Source organism: Coffea arabica, chromosome 10c (assembly GCF_036785885.1).
Source record: "Coffea arabica cultivar ET-39 chromosome 10c, Coffea Arabica ET-39 HiFi, whole genome shotgun sequence".
Taxonomy (NCBI): Eukaryota; Viridiplantae; Streptophyta; class Magnoliopsida; order Gentianales; family Rubiaceae; genus Coffea; species Coffea arabica.
The window spans coordinates 51,634,920-51,651,962 of NC_092329.1; the positions used below are offsets into that span (position 1 = coordinate 51,634,920).

The 17,043-nt window shown below is 36.5% G+C and overlaps 1 protein-coding gene and 1 non-coding gene across 19 annotated transcripts; both read right to left on the reverse strand.

Moving 5' to 3' along the window:
* Positions 1-1,454: 1,454 nt before the first annotated feature.
* On the reverse strand, positions 1,455-16,552 carry LOC113713444 (putative F-box/FBD/LRR-repeat protein At5g22670). 18 transcript variants are annotated; one of them, XM_072069439.1, is made up of 7 exons: positions 16,385-16,552; positions 14,768-14,827; positions 14,601-14,673; positions 5,791-6,163; positions 2,712-3,652; positions 2,452-2,601; positions 1,455-2,045 (listed from the first exon to the last, which is right to left on the reverse strand). In XM_072069439.1, the coding sequence occupies exons 5-7, from the start codon at positions 3,231-3,233 to the stop codon at positions 1,743-1,745; spliced, it is 975 nt and encodes a 324-aa protein (XP_071925540.1). In that variant the 5' UTR covers positions 3,234-3,652; positions 5,791-6,163; positions 14,601-14,673; positions 14,768-14,827; positions 16,385-16,552; the 3' UTR covers positions 1,455-1,742. The 18 variants fall into 18 exon arrangements, 14 of the variants coding, with proteins under 14 accessions (XP_071925540.1, XP_071925541.1, XP_071925542.1 ...); XM_072069440.1 differs by having other exon boundaries at positions 14,601-14,682; XM_072069441.1 differs by having other exon boundaries at positions 14,601-14,686.
* Positions 16,344-16,434, reverse strand: LOC113715246 (small nucleolar RNA Z221/R21b). The gene has a single exon (XR_003453886.1). It is a non-coding gene; the product is annotated as a small nucleolar RNA Z221/R21b (small nucleolar RNA).
* Positions 16,553-17,043: the final 491 nt, after the last annotated feature.

Genomic DNA, 17,043 nt, shown 5'->3' on the forward strand with positions numbered 1-17,043 from the left:
CCAAATTAACAAAGACCAAAAAAAAAAAAAGCATATTCCGATTGGGGAAATATATCTGTGATTGCTATTTTATTGTTGAAAACAAAAGGCCAGTGCCTTTTGGCATATCAGCATAGGATTGCCTATGTAATTGGGGTGTTATAATAGTAGTCAGACTACACATCCTGTCATATTTTATTACAAATCATTGGATTTTGGTATAATGATTTGAACATTTTCTCATACACTAAGTTGGGGTTCAAATCCCACCTAGTATATTACAAGAAAGTATTGTACTTCCTTTGTTCAAAAAAATCCAGAGGGTGACATTGGACAAAAAGAAAAAAGTATTTCATTACAAGAATGAGCAATTCTGAGCCATTTGAATCAATTACATTATATTCAAATTTACTAGTTTATAAGGATTAGGTTAAATTTAATTACCAATTATGGACAAGCGTCGCACTAAGTACAAGTAGGAATTTAGACATGACAAGGAATTAAATTCAATAAATAAATTGATAGTTATAAATTTGAATGCTAAGATCAAAGCAACATGAAATTATAGACACTAGTACTAAAGGCACACTCAATAAGCGTGTTATGTAGAAATAAATAATTTTTTAAATACTTTAATTTTATATAAGTTCTGCTTACTATAAAATTTTGAGACTTTAAAGTGCCACTTAGAAGAAACTTTTCCTTTTCATAGAATTTTTAGGCATTGTGTAAAAGTATGTGTGCCATTTATGAAAAGTACTATTTTTGTGGTATGCTATAACTTCAGAATTGCTGCATTTGAGTCATCAGTACATAGACTAACAACTGAAGAACCCAAAGAAACTAGGCCAGATTTGTAGGATAGATCAATTTCCAGCAAGTTTTAGGTGAAGTTCTCGATTACAGTTGATACCACAGAGCCATTGCTGGAAAATCAAATAGCAGGAACAAATATTTGTTCTCATGCGCTCCCTGGCATGGTGGATTTTGGAAAACTAGTATTGGCTGCTGTATAAGAGACATTCCTTAGCTACTCTATGGAATGACTGTGGCTATTCATCAAAAGCTTGCTCTGATCAAAGCCATAGCTGAAGGATGGATCAATGTTGGAGTGCAATCTGAAAAAGGGTTACCATCATGCAATCCATGCTTCCATCTGCGAAGACATGTTTGTCTACGTACTTCATTTCTTTTGTTGATTAAATAGGTTGGGAAGGTACTAAGTACTGTAGTTTCAAATATGCATTGTATCTTGACTATGGTGTTGAGTGGAAGCTTACCATCCTACTGGATATCACAGGCAGCTTAGAAGGAATCTGGATATTTGCCCGGCACATTGTTAAAACGTTGAACTTTTGGAAAGTGAAATGGAAATGCTTCCGTTTTGACACAGAAGAGAAAAGCAAGTTAATTTTCCAAGCAAGTAAATTCATAAACTGAAGAAACATCAGGAAGCAAATCATGTCGATGCTACATTTCATTGTACTGCACAATTGAACTCTTAATTAGTACCTCATTCAGTTTGTTGAAGCTAACTCTCTTAAAAACATATCTAGTTGCTGGAACTTGCCCGATAATGAGGCTACAGAAATTTCAATGGTACTGATGTTGATTGGACTCTGGGAAGTCAAGCAGAGTAAGGAAAATTAAAAGTATATTAAACCAACAAGAAACGTCTTACAGATGCTCAAAATCAACAAAACCTACTGGTCATGCATAAACCTAATGAGCGGAGCCACGCATTGCTGCCTGGAGCTACTTGATCATAAGTTCAATATGTGGAGGTATGAATTCCTTGAGCTGTTTCTTGGCATAAACTTTAGCAACTTTTCCTTCTTAATTTCCTCAAGTTTTTTAGGACGACCAACCATCGTCTGATCACGAGGATCAACGATAATTTTCTCAAGGACAACTGCATTTTCTAGGAAATACTCAACGAGTTCAAGTTCACTTCTGCGACCATAATATCCAAGCGACTCAACCACTCTAAGATGCTGGAGCAGAAAGCTAAGAGCTTTCTTAGACTCTCTATCTTCACGAACAATATCATTGCCTCGCCATTGCAACTGCAAACACAATGAGTTGACAACAGTCAATTACGTTGGGGGGGGGCGTAGTGAACAAACTATGCACCTCTACACGCATAAAAGTTCTATATACATTATATAAAAGGATTAGCAGCAGCAACAACAGAAGCAGTAAACAAAACAACTGTATGGTACACAGGAAAGCTGTCACATACTTTGAAGACCAAGGATCAGTAATGACATAGATCTCTTGCTTCCAATAGTTGGTTAGGCAGATAAACCACACTTAAAAGTACAAAAAATTTGAGGCATGGCTTATGATGCTCAATGGCATGGCATAAAGCAAATGCACAAATGACAGACAAGAGGAGTAACTCGAGTCAGGACAAGAGAACGAAGGACAACACCAAAATTTTGTGTAAATATTACGAAAATAATATCCTACCTTCAGTACAAACTTCTCCAAGTTGGGTGAAGCCCTTATAAAAGAAGTAAATCCAATCAAACTGTCATCTTTTGATGCACAAGCAACTAAGACGAACTGCTTCAAATTAGTTGGTTGAGGAAGATAATCAAGGATTCCTTCTTCCTGGGACTATCAAACAAGAAGTAAAAATCAAGCAAGTCAGGAACACCTGAGAAGTAATTATAGATAATACTCAAAAGAAATTCTATCCAAAATTCCTATTAATAAGTTGAGTTAACCTCTGAAATAGCAAGCTTTGAGGCATATAAACTAAGAAACTCTAGTTTCGCCAAGCAGCAGGAAATCCCAGAAATAACATTCCTGATTGAGTTACGAAACCACCCAGAGAGCGATACTTCCACAAGCATGGGGACATTCTGAAGAACCACACTATCTACTTCAGTAATTTTAAGAGAGACTAGATTTGTACCCCGGATAGTGATTGATTTTAATGTGAAACACTGGCATATCTCCAGAAATTTCAATGCAAGAGACGGACCACAAACTTCAAAATTTACCAAACTTGAACACTGACGCAACACTAGGCGCTCAAGGAATGGGCAATTGCGTATGAAGCATTCAAGAACATCCCCAGTCACTTTCAGACTTTTCAAGCTCAATGTTTGCAGGGACTTGAAGTCAGTCAGAGAACAAGGATGAATATCACCATAACCAGGTTGAGATTTCTGTGAAGCTTTCCCACTGCTCAGGTCAAGGGGTTGATAAGAAAAAGGATAAGCTTTCGAGAGAGGAGTAGGCATCTGTCATGTGACAAGTTCAGTTCTAGTCTTTGCACCCTCCTTGCAAATGCATACTGAAGCCACTTGTCGATCTCATTTTGACAAGATATGTCCAAATCAAAAGCAATCCTAAATTCATCCAATGCCAAGCATTTATGTGACTGCAGCACCTTCTTTACCCATTCAACATATCTGTGCCTTTCCCTTTTGCGAAAACTGTCATGCTTTTCGAAGTTGCATGTTCTTATCATCATCTTCTTTAATACTTCGGAACTATCAAAATTGAGGCGAGCAACATACATCCACACATCCATCCAACGCTTTGAAAGTACACTTGTTCTAGCAGCTTCTTTAAGTGTTACAAAAGATAGGATATGAACAAGAATTTCATCTGGTAGCTGACAATTCTTACTCTTGAGGGTTTTCTGTCTCTTGGCACACTATTAAGAAAGAAAGTTACCAGTAAACACATCTTTCCGTGTATCTCCGCAAATAGCTACTGTAATCAATGTAAAATCAATCAGGAAAACAACAGAACTCAAGTAATGAATCTGATCCTGAAGGGACAGTAATAGGTATGCAGCGAAATCGAGTAGCTTGACGTGAGCTCGCGAGTAGCCTGGTCAGCTACTCAGCTTGAGCTTGGTCAAAGTCGAGTTCAAGTCGAGTCCGGGCTACTTGCTTGAGCTAACGAGTTAAGGTCGAGTAGTTACTAGGGAAGATTGAAAGCTCGACGCATAGCTCGAGCTCGGTAGGCATTTATTTAATATATATTTTAATTATTAATTTACTCTTTTAGGTTTGTTAGTTATAATATTTATGATCTTAACCAGTTATGTTACAATATTAATGAAGGGTGAATAAGTAATTTCCGCTGGAGAAATATGATGAAATGATGAAAACCAAAAAACGGAAGCTCATTCTTCTTCGTTCTTCTTCACTCTTTAGTTCATCCTCTCTCATGTCTCAACTCTCACAAATCACAAAAACAACAATATCCCCAACACTTCGAGCTTCAACTTCAGCTAATCTTCTTCTTCCTTCTCCTGGATTGGAGGCTGCAAGCTCAGAATCGAGTAGGTTGCAGCAGCTGACCTTCGAGCTAGGGTTTGAAATCAAATCAAAACCCACCAATTTCAGCAGCTGCATTTGACAAATTGAGGCATTTATTGTGTATTTGTGTAGTAAATATGCGTATTATTAGGTTAAATTTTCTAAATTCAGTATTAATTGTTACCCCAAACCCTAACCAAAAAAAAATTGGGGGCTGCAATTGAATAGACTTAATTTGCATATCATCTGAGCTCACTAGGACTTTGAAGAAATGGAGGGTAGCTCGATTCCTTCAACAAGTGATTTGCTAGTTGGTGCGACAGCAGCGAGAGTTGGTAAGTTTGTTAGAATTGGCTCTAAACATGCCTTCTGTTTGTTCGTTGATGTGAATGTGCACTGACTTCAAAATTTGCTTATATATCTCAGTTGCAATGGTAAACAAGCTTGTATAATTAGATGTTGTCGTGTTTATGTGCTTGTTGGGTCATGGTTCTATGATTAAGACAAGTTGCTCACTTACTATAAGTGCATTAACGTACTCTTGACATAAAGAAGAAACATGATGAGCAGATTACTAATTTCTGCAGACATGCTACGCAAATCATGTTGGTTTCTGGTTCTGCATTCTAAGCCAATTTGCTTATAAAGAAATAGTAACAAGTTGGTTATTAACGTGCTGTACTTGAATCCATACTCTAATCCAATTCGGCAACTAAATGCAACTGACGTTTTGTACTTTCATACATAAATGCACTGCCTAAGTTATCAAAACAAAATTGCATAAAGAGAAAAGCCAATCAGGCAATGCAAGATAAGTTTTCAGCCACAGGGCTCATAACAGGATTCATGGGCAGCTTAAGGAAACAAAAACACAAAATATCACAAGGAAATGAATATCAAGAACAGTGCCTTGGTACAAGTATGAGCACAAATGAGATGTGGATAACAGACCAGAGTAGAATTTTGACACTTTACCGTATGATCTGTATCTCCACAAAAGTTTAATTTTTCATATTTTGTTGAGTTTCTGCTGGATGTAGTGAAGCTAAGCTGCTGGAAACTTGAATTCTAGATGTAATTGTCCTTCAAAGTTCAAAGAAGCAACTACATGCTTCTAAATCCTGTCCATTTGCTTGGATTTTTCTCTTTAATTGGCTGCACATCTTGTTTCACATTTTGTTGCATTGCAATTCTACTTGTTCGATCGGTATTAATGTACTTTAATTAGAATGTTTAGTGCAACTTAGTTTAATGTTTAGTACAAATTATTGGTGCTGGAATTCATATTCAAAGTCCACATTCTTCAGAATATTAGTAATTATGCAGGAAAGGGTCGAATTAATAAGGGAATGATTCATCGAGCTCGAGTGCTCGAGCTTGATATTGAGCTCGAATGGCATCTCGAGCTCGATAGTTCCAGCCGATAACCACAGCGAATAGATACAGTGAAATTCAGAGCAAAATCGTTTGTCTTGAGTAAAAATGCAAGAGAGTTTATCTTAGGTAGGATGAGCCCTGGTCTTACCTTTCCCATGAGTCCAGAATCAGAGGCAATGCTCGCCATTTTATCCATCAAGATTAAAAGCTTTCTGCTACTTTGCCCTCTTTCTGCTTATTAAATTTCCATCCTAAACAAGAAACCCAACTCACAAACAAGAAAAGGAACTGAAAATCAAAGAACGCCATGTCTTGAAAAGCAAGAAAATTGATCATTCAAAGAAAAATGGGCAAACTAAAACTTACTTGCGTTACAGAAAAGAATCACACATGGGAGTGAGGCAGCTGAAACATCATACAAATAAAACAAAGAGAAGAAGTTTGAAACTGACAGCAGGCAGCGGCCGTCGAGCTGGGAAGCCGAGTCGTTGTCACCACCAGTCTGAACTGCTGTTCTCAGCCTAGTACGGCCGAGTGCAAGTGACGAAAAGCTTTGACATCAGAAAGGTATCACAGAATTATCAAAATGATGCTTAGAAAAAAAAAATCTTTTGTGTTAAATAATGTAATTAATTACTTTAATCATCACTCAACTTTTAGCAATTGAGTTATTTGGCCTCTTTTAGCAATTGAGTTTACCCAGAAGTCAGCAATTGCCTTTTGGGTAAACTGGTGTAATTACCTTAGATTCTGTATGCGTGTGTTTCTTTGCGCTGTTGAAAGAAAAGAAAAAAAACAGGAGAGGAGTATCAATGTGAGTATGGGTTCTTCGTCAAGACTCTTAAGCTTCTTGCGTTCCCTTTCCCCCAACTCCTTGTTCCCACATCAGTTATGAGAGGTGTGTGTGTGTAGGATTTAAGGTCCGTGAATTTACCCAGAAGTCAGCAATTGCCTTTTGAATAAACTGGTAAAATTACCTTAGATTCTGTATATGTGTGTTTCTTTGCGCTGTTGAAAGTTATTTGGCCTCTTTTTAAACTTGGAAGGGATCAAACTAAAATTAAACAAAGTCATAGTTAATGGAGGAAAAAATGAAAAATTTCTCAATTGGATGTAGCAACCAATTAAATAAGATTTAGAACTACTAAAAGACACTTCCAAATTTTTCAAGTTGAGTTACCTAATAAAACTTCAACATGTTGAGGACCAAATAAATAAGTTAACAAACCATGAATTTTAAGTGAAAGTTTCTAAAGAAGAACTATTACCTTTTTTTTTTGGTACAGATAGAGACATATCTAAATGTTCAAGTTCTCAAGTGCCACTTAAAATAGGAGAGGGACGGATTAGATGGTTAAATGGGAGAGGAACGGATTAGATGGTTCAAGGGAAAGAGTATAAGTGAGAAATTTTATATTCAATTCCTCCCACTTATTAAAAAAAAAATGCCACTTAAAATGGCATTTTTCTCTTCATAGATTTTTCAAGCATTTATCTGATATTGCTTTTGAAGCTATATGTGCCACTTATAGGAAGTGCTATATTTGTAATATATAATAGGATTAATCTTTTATACACTCACAGTATATACACACCATTAGATGTATGACACATAATCCAAATTCGAATTTGAAACTCAAATTTTGTTATGTAAAAAAAAAAAAAATTCAAATTTTACATACGTGTCATATATCCAACCGTGATAATGTACGAGTGTGTTTGGACAGGAGATTATTTATCCAAATATATTTGCTTACATCACCATTACAATTTTCAATATACTTTTTTTATCTTTCTAATTACTTTTTTATCTTATATACATCACATCACAAAAAATAGTATAGTAAAAATATTTCAAATAATTTACAATCCAAACACACCCGTAGACATTGAATTTGTTTGGATAAGAGTTTATTTGGATGATTTATTTGAGATATTTATTGTAATATTTTTTGTGATGTGATGTTTGTGAGATAAAAAGGTGATTGAGATTTATGAGGCAAAATTTTTTTTTTCTAAATTCTCTCTATCCAAACAAACTCATTGTTGTGTAGAAAAGATTAATTCATATAATAATACAGAATTGCTGCATTTGAATTAGTTTCCTTGGCTTTTTAATTTTGATCACTACCATGGGGATTTATATGAATAGCAAGAAAATGTATTGAACACCAAGTTAAACTCAAACAAAATCCTTAGAGTGAGCAGTAACCTTAACCTTTCTTGTTGGCACCATCAGCAGTCCCAACATTGTGGGGTTCTTTCCAAAGTGATCGAATCTGGGTTGTTCATGGTTGCACTAGGCTGTTTAGCGTTGCAAGTGCAACCAATGACAACAGTTGACGGCTTAGATTTTTTGTCATTAGGGTCCGAAGGAAATCTGAGCCATCCGGACAAATCGAAGAGCCCAGGTTTCTTGCAGACCATCGAAATTTCTTCCGGATCCATGAGCCAAATCAGGAGGATCAACTGTATGGTACTTAACTAGTAGTTATAAGTAAGCTTCGACGATGTTTAACTCTCTCGGATTCTTAGGCCCACCATAGAGCTCCCATATCAAAGCTCACTTTTCAAATCCTAACATGTGTAATAATCATGTCATAAGAAATGATCTAAATAACCTCACGTGCCGTGTTGAAAAGTGAGGCTTCATAATAGAGTTCCATAGCGAAACTGAGGATCCAAAGTGCCTAGAAACACAGCTAGGTGCTACAACTTTGCCTCATAATGCGGCCATAGAAAGAATACTTTTTATTCACATTGATTATGCTCTGGGAATATGAACATTACAAGAACAAATTATGCCAACAAAATATATCTACGGATAACCAAAAAAAATTCAGTCTACCCGGTAAATAAATAAATATATATATATATATATATATATATCAGCAGCTTAGCACCAGAAAATAACTTGTACTAGTTGGCTAATTACTTAGAATATTGTGAAAAAAAAAAAAGAAAAATCGAACACTTACGATTCTGACAGGGTTGTGATATCAAACTATTGTCAACCCGACACCTGACACAAACTTTTTTTTTAAAAAAAAAAAGATCACTGGCCGACAGCCAGTTGTGTCAGTGCTAAAAGTTAAAAAAAAAGGCCGCCGGAATCTAGGGTTTAGGAATTCTTAGTGTACATTAACAATAACACCTCTTGACTCCAACTTTCCCACTACAAAATTCCTAGTCTTGATACCAAAATCAACAGGAGATTTTGGTGAATCAATAGGGGAAATAACAGCAGCAGGAGACAGGGGAGGAATATGAACCTTTAACTGCGAACCAAAGATAACCTTTACGTTCTCGGGTTTACACGCATTTGAATGAGCTTTCTCATCAACAAGGTCAAGAGTCTCAAGACCAACAAGGTCAAGACAACCCGTGAAAAACATTTGCTCACGGAATGCTGAAGCAAATTCACTTTAATCACATTCCACCAGCCTTTTTTTTTGATCGACTTTTTTTTTCAGTCGACTTATGGAGCTAAGCCACGGGATGCTAAAACAAATTCGCTTTAGTTAGATTCCTCTGGCTAATTACTCAGAATATGGATCAAAAAAAGATTAATCGCACATGTATGACTCTGACAGGATTTTGATACAAATCTATGAGTGCCGGGCTGACACAGTCCGACACCCAAAATGCGATTGAAAAATTCTGACATCCGCTGCCAAACTGACACAGCCCGACAACGGAAATTTTTTTTTTTTTTAAAGTTGTTGGCTACCGGGCTGACAAGGCCCAGTAGCCGACAACCTCTGCACAAAGAGAGCCTGACAGCCAGTCCAATTTCTTTAAAAAAAAAATTCCAAAGCAATCGGCAGGGCTTATGGACAAAAAAAAAAAAAATGGCTGGCAGCTAACAAAAAAAGTTGAATTGGCAGAGAACTCGACAAAAAAAATGCTGAACAAAAAAAAAAAGGGGAGAACCGGGCAGAGAACTCGACAAAAAAAAGCTATGTTCCACCAGAGTTTAGCATCCCGTGAATTGACAGATTCGTTCTTTTTTTTTTTTTATTAAGCAACTTTGTAATCTAATCGTTCAACCAAACGATTAGATTTTGATTGAGCCTCTATATAAGTAAGCACTGAGGAACTTCCTCATTTTCTCTGCACCTCTCACTTTCTCCCACTCAGAGTTTACATTTCTCATTCAGGAGACGGGCATTCAAATCACCGAGGGGTCACTCAGTTGCCGCACACCCCGACTAGTCATCAATTCACGACATCTGTGCCTTTGCCGATGACAGATATCCATGCTTTGTCACCTGAACAGAATATACCAGTCTTTATCCCTCAGGTGACATCGCCCCAGCATTCAATTAGTCAAAGGCGTGGCATCTAGACCAATATGCTGTGAGTGCGGGGGCGATACCACCTGAGGGGTAAAGGCTGGTATATTCTATCCAGATGACAAAGCATGGATATCTGTCATCGGCAAAGGCACAGATGTCGTGAATTGATGACTAGTCGGGGTGTGCGACAACTGAGTGGCCCCTCGGTGATTTGAATGCCCGTCTCCTGAATGAGAAATGTAAACTCTGAGTGAGAGAAAGTGAGAGGTGCAAAGAAAATGAGGAAGTTTCTCAGTGCTGATATAGAGCCTCAATCAAAATCTAGCCGTCCGTTTGAGCGGCTAGATTACAAAGTTGCTTAATAAAAAAAAAGGACGAATCTGTCAATTCACGGGATGCTAAACTCTGGTAGAGCATATCTTTTTTTGGTCGAGCTCTCTACCCTGTTCCCCTCTTTATTTTTTTGTTCAGCGTTTTTTTTGTCTAGTTCTCTGCCAATTCAACTTTTTTTATTAGCTGCTAGCTATTTTTTTTTATCCATAAACCCTGTCGACTGCTTTGGAATTTTTTTTAAAGAAATTGGACTGACTACCGGACTCTCTCTGTGCAGAGGTTGTCGGCTACCGGACCTTGTCAGCCCGATAGCGGACAACTCTTCAGCCCGGCAGCGGGTGTCAGAATTTTTCAATTGCATTTTGGGTGCCGAATTGTGTCAGCCCGACACCCATAGATTCGTACCAAAACCCTGTCAGAGCCATACATGTGCGATTAATCTTTTTTTGATCCATATTCTGAGTAATTAACCGATTCCTCCAACCTTTTTTTTTTGTCGACTTATGTAATTAGACCAAGCTTTTTTTTTTCCAAGTGCTGAGCTGACAGTCAAAGAAAACTTTTGACTGGCTGCCAGGCTGTATAAAAAAAAATTTGTGTCAGGTGTAATACTGACAATAGTTTGATACCATAACCCTGTCAGAGCCCTTAAGTGTCCAATTTTTTTTTTTTTTTAAATATTCTAAGTAACTAGCCGTACTAGTTGCACATAACCTAAAGAGAGAAGCCACATATTGCTGCTTGGAGCTATAGCATCCCTCGAGCTTTTGCCTTTGCATAAATTCGGGCAACATGCTCCTTAATTTCCTTGGTCATTTTAGGGTGACCGGTCTCCTCCTTGTCACGAGGATCAATTACAATTATCTCCAGGGCAACTGCATTTTCTAAGGAAGTACTCGACAAGTTCAAGTTCACATCTGCGACCATGATATCCAAGCAACTCGACCACTCGAAGATGGGCTAATTGATTAGAATATAGGTGAAAAAAAAAATATTCAGACACTTGCGGGTCTGACAGGGGTTCTGTATATATCTATGGGTGGCGGACTGACACAAACCAGCACCTGACACAAAAAAATTTTTTTTTTTTATAAAAGACACATAGGTGCCGTACACAGCCCGGCACCTGACAAAAACTGCAAAAGCTGTAAAAAAAAAAAAATCGGCAGGCTTCAATGCAATTCAGACAAAGTAGCTCTCGTGAATTTTTCAGAAATGCATTCTTCTGTGGCTAATTGATTAGAATATAGGTGTAAAAAAAAAAATCAGACAGGTTTAAAAACAACAGATATGTTCCTTTTTTTAAAAAAAGATATCAGGTGCCTTTTTTTAAAAAAAAAAAGGATGTCAGGTGCCGGACTGGATCAACCCAGCACCTTAATTAAATACATTTAATCAAATCTTTTTAAATTAATTCATTCAATTAATTAAACTAATTAATCCACTAAAATAATTAAAATAATTGTATACTAAAAAACGTAAACTAATTATCAACTATCTTAACAAATAAAGTGAATCGCATTAAACTAATATCACTAGTTTCGAAATTAAGCTATGCGAATTACATTAATTTTATGTATTTATTTTATTAGCATGGATATTATTTCAAATACTTAAATTGCCCCGACTAAATGGCTATCTTAATCAAAACTCAATTGCACAAATTCGTTCAATTAATCCATTCAATTAATTAACCTCGCCAAATACATCTAAATTCATTTAATCAGACCTCTTAAAATTAATTCATTCAATTAATTAAACTAATTAATCCACTAAACTAATTAAATAATTGTATACTACATAACGTAAACTAATTATCAACTATCTTAACAAAAAATGAATTGCATTAAACTAATATCATTAGTTTCGAAATTAAGCTATGCTAATTACATTAATTTTATATATTTATTTTATTAGCATAGGTATTATTTCAAATATTTAAATTACCCGGACTAAATGGCTAACAGTTATCGTACGTAAATTTTTCTTTTGGTTCAGCTTTTTTGCTTCACAGGAGCTGCCTTCTTTTCACTTAACAAATTGCTGAGCTTCTTTTCACTTAATAGGAGCTTCCTTTCCTCCGCAATTTAGCTTTCATTCCCAACTCTCTACCGCCTCTACGTATATCCAACAGTGCCCCTGTAACCCCTCCTCTTTCTTCCCCAACAAAAAGAAGGCTCTATAGTTTAGTACCTTGTTTCGCATTTTTTTTTTTTCTAAACAATTTCACTGGCAGACAGCTTTTTTTTTCAGCCTGCCGAATTTTTTTTTTTTAACAATTTGACTGGCTGCCGGGCAGAGAGTGCCCGGCAGCCAGCTTTTGCAGACTTTGTCAGGTGCCGGGCTGACACAGCCCAGCACCCATGTGTCAACTATAAAAAAAAAAAAATTTTTTTGGTGTCAGGTGCCGGGCAGACACGGGCCCGGCACCCATAGATTTATATGACGCCCCTGTCAGACCCGCAAGTGTCTGACTTTTCTTTTATACACCAATATTCTAATCAATTAGCCTCGAAGATGTTGGAGTGGAAAGCTTTACAGCTTTCTCAGACTCTCTTATCTTTCCTAGCCATATCACTAACAACTCAGAAACATAACACCTCTATATACACTACTGCTATAGACAAAAACGTCATATCAACCTTACGAGAAGAATTAGCTACAGCAATGCCAAACATAAATCCCATGGCATTAAACTGAAGCTGTCATGTTTTGAAGACCAAGGATTAACATTGTAACTGATTTCTTGTTTCTGAGAATGAACTGGGGCCTAGAGTGCATTCAAAACATTTTATAAGAATATTTTAAGACTCAGTTTATAATGCCATGGCATGAAGCAAAAGCAGATATAACAGAGAAGAGGATTAACTCAGCTACATTAGTAGTATGAAATATCCTACCTTCAAAACAAACTTCTTTAAGTTGGGTGAAGCCTGGATCAAAGAAGTAAATCCAATCGAACTGTCATATTTTGATGCAGGAGCAACAAAGATAAACTGCTTTAAATGAGTAAGTTGAGGAAGATCATGAAGCCTTCCTTTTTCCCAGGATGATCAAACAATGACAAGGTAGGTAAAATCAAGCACATATGGAACATCCTATTGCTAAATATAACAGTACTTGGAACAGGAACTCTTGCCAAAATTCCACTTAGTAAGTTGAGACTAACCTTTGAGCCAGCAAGATCTGAGGCATATAAAATAAGAAATTCCAGATTTGATAGGCAGCAGGAAAGCCAGGAAATCACATCCCTGACTAAGTTACATGACAGCCCAGAAACCCATACTTCCACAAGCATGGGGCAATTCTGAAGCACTAGACAATGTGCTCCAGCAACTTTATGTGAGATTAGATTTGTATTGCAGACAGTGATTGATTTTAAATTGAAACAGTAGCATATCTCCACATGTTGCAATGCAAGAGATGGACCACAAACTTCAGTGTGTACCAAATCTAAAGAGGGATGCACCACTAGGCGCTCAAGAAATGGGCATTGCGCAGGAAGTACTCCAAAGCTTCCCCCAGTCACTATCACACTTTTCAAACTCAACATTCTCAGGGACTTGAACTCAATCAGTGAACAAGGATGAATGACATAACATTCAGGTCGAGATTTCTCACTGCTAAGGCCACAGGGTCCACAGGCAAAAGTACAGGCTTTTAAGTTTTAAGACTCCAGCAGGAAGTTTGCTATCTTTTGACAAGTTCAATCCTAGTTTTTTGCTCTACTTGCAAATGCATACTGAAGCCATTTGTCAATCTCGTTTAGAGAAGATATGTCCAAATCAAAAGCAACCTAAACCCATCCAATGACAAGGATTTGTGCAATTGCAGCACCTTTTTAACCCAGTCAACATAGTTATGCCTTTTCTTTCATGAAAAGTATCGTGCTTTTTAGTGTTGCCTATCCTTATCATATCTTTAACACTTTAGAGGCGTCAAAATTGAGGGCGCTTTGACTAAACAAGAAATTCATTAGGTAGCTGACTAAGCTCATCATTCATGATCGTTTTCTGCCTGTTCGCACACAATTATGAAAGAAAATTACCAGTGAACACATTTTTCCATATTCTCAAAAAATAGTAAACGTAATCAATGCAAAACCACTCAGGAAAACATCAAAGTGAACTGGAGTAATTAATTTGTTCCTTGAGAGGCTGGCCTCTCTTTGCACACTACAAACGTAGAGTGGAAGAAAAAAAATACCACTAACACAGCAAATAAACAGTAAGTTCATTGCAAAATCATAGGAAAAAATAGAAAAGCTCCAGAAAGTGTCTTAAACAACAGACACTTTCCTGTGAGGTAGACTGAACCTTGGTCTCACCTTCCTCAGTCCAAAATCAAAGGCAAGATTCGTCCTTTGTCCTATCAAGATTTTAACTTTCTGCTCCTTTTCCCTGTATAAACTTCCTTCCCAAATGAGAAACGAAGTTACAAACAAGAAAAAAGATTGAATAACAATGAACTCCATTAAAAAAGAAAAAAAATTACCATGCAAAAACTTTATATTAATCCGGAGAACTCCGTGTGAACCGAAGAATCTTCAAATTCCTGGGAAGGAGAGTAGATGATACAAAATATCATGACAAAGTACAAAGCTTTCCCAGTTCATAACCCCTTAAAACCAATGGAGGTTTTTATACGTTGATGGAACTAAATACCAACAAAAAAAACATTTTTCCCTAAACAGTAAAACTGTGTTCCTGAGCTATTCCCTCCCCCTCCCCCCCCCCAAAAAAAAACAAAAACAGAACTCAACAAGACAAAATCACCTCTGAAATTCAAACAAACCTAATCCAGCTTAAGCACGAAATCAAAAAGGTATATTAAAATCATATGCATTCTAAACAAAAGATGCAGTCAAAAAAAAAAAAATCGTTCAAAAAGTGAACCAAAGAATCTTCAAATTCCTGGGAAGGAGAGTAGATGATACAAAATATCATGACAAAGTACAAAGCTTTCCCAGTTCATAACCCCTTAAAACCAACGGAGGTTTTTATACGTTGATGGAACTAAATACCAACAAAAAAACATTTTTCCCTAAACAGTAAAACTGTGTTCCTGAGCTATTCCCTCGCCCTCCCCCCCCCAAAAAAAACAAAAACAGAACTCCACAAGACAAAATCACCTCTGAAATTCAAACAAACCTAATCCAGCTTAAGCACGAAATTAAAAAGGTATATTAAAATCATATTCATTCTAAACAAAAGATGCAGTCAAAAAAGAAAAAAATCGTTCAAAAACATAGTACAAATAGGAAACCTTCATAGCAGCAGCACGCTTAAACTTGTTAGTATAGATTTAAGAGAGGGCACAAAAAAGAAAAAAGGGAACCAAACTATACCAGCGGGGCAGCTGAAAGGATACTCATATAAAACCAAAAAAGGCAGTATTTTGAAACTAAGTGCCACAATCGGCCGTCTAGCTGGGAAGGCAAGTCGCTACCACCACAATTTTTCCAGCTAACGCTAAAAGATCAACAGTCTCCTTGATTGATTGATAGTGGATGATTAAGGAGAGGGAGGAGAAATGGGAAACATATGGGATGGGAGGTCTGGCAAAATCACTCCTCTGAAACTCATATCTTTTAACCATAAATTAATATCATAATAATAATGTTTTCATTCAAATCTTGCCAAACCACCATCTCCACGTGCTTCCCATCACTCTCTAGCTCCCTTTCCATTTTCTCCAGTAATACTAACATCTTACCACATATAATATGATAATATATCACATCAGCTCCTCTCATTTTGCATTGTGATTGAAAAGGGCATAAAAAAATAAAACCGATTAAAAACCCAGAAAATTTAGGAAACAGATAATTGATTTAAATCAATCAATTAAATCAAGGGAAAACATTAACACGGAACCATCAGAAACCAAAAAATTTATCCCCAAAAGCAATTAGCTGTTGTACGGTCCGCATCATGGTTTGGACATCACTTGGCTCCTATTTTGTTTGGAGAAAAAAAAAAAGAAACAGAATTTGGAGGTTTTCTTTCCCAAGAAATAAAATGACAAAGAAAAAAGTGTGATTTTTATTTTTTTTTTCCCTGGATGAAAAGAGCTCAGAAAATTATGTGGGTAAGAGAAATTTATCAACACCTGAGATTATCAGAGTGGTGCATGACTTTCTCAATATCTCATCACAGCCCTCCGGATTCATCTGAAACCTAAATCTTAGAAAAAAAAAATTGAAAGAAATTAACATGAAAAAAAAAAAGGAGAGAGAGAGAGAGCGAGAGAGAGAGAGAGATGGGGATGAAGAATGAGATGGGAACCATGGGGGTTATATTTACAGCGGAAAGGAGTGCTCGAGGAAAACCCTAGGTGGCTATGTTCAATGAATTGACTATTTTGACCTTGCATCCTTCTTTAATTATCACTTACTGCCCCAGGGCGGCCACTGGGCCTTCAAGAATTGGTTGGTTTTTTATTTTTCTTTTTTTTTCTTTTCCATTAAAGGGATCCAAGAATTGCTGAGTTGTTTTGCACAAAAAAATTAGATTCGAACCTTGCATCCTTTTCTTCTTAGTAATTGGTACGAGGGGAATCGAACCTTGCACATCAAATATTTAGATTAATATTTTTATTAATACAATTAAAATCCACACTTGGTAGATCCGATTTTCAGAAATTCAATGGTTCACATTCTATTAAAATGGTGTGATACAATTTAAATCGTTGAATCTTTAAAAATCATATTTATTCAAGTTTTGTTCTACAATTAATATATATATATATATATCAAGCATAAATTAGAT

Excerpts from the sequence above, each read along its gene's own strand:
- LOC113713444 (XM_072069443.1), bottom strand. The coding sequence starts at position 3,233 with ATGCCTACTCCTCTCTCGAAAGCTTATCCTTTTTCTTATCAACCCCTT. Across the intron at positions 2,602-2,711 it reads CAAAGCTTGCTATTTCAGAG|TCCCAGGAAGAAGGAATCCT; the intron begins GTTAACTCAACT and ends CTTGTTTGATAG. Across the intron at positions 2,046-2,451 it reads TGGAGAAGTTTGTACTGAAG|TTGCAATGGCGAGGCAATGA; the intron begins GTAGGATATTAT and ends TTGTGTTTGCAG.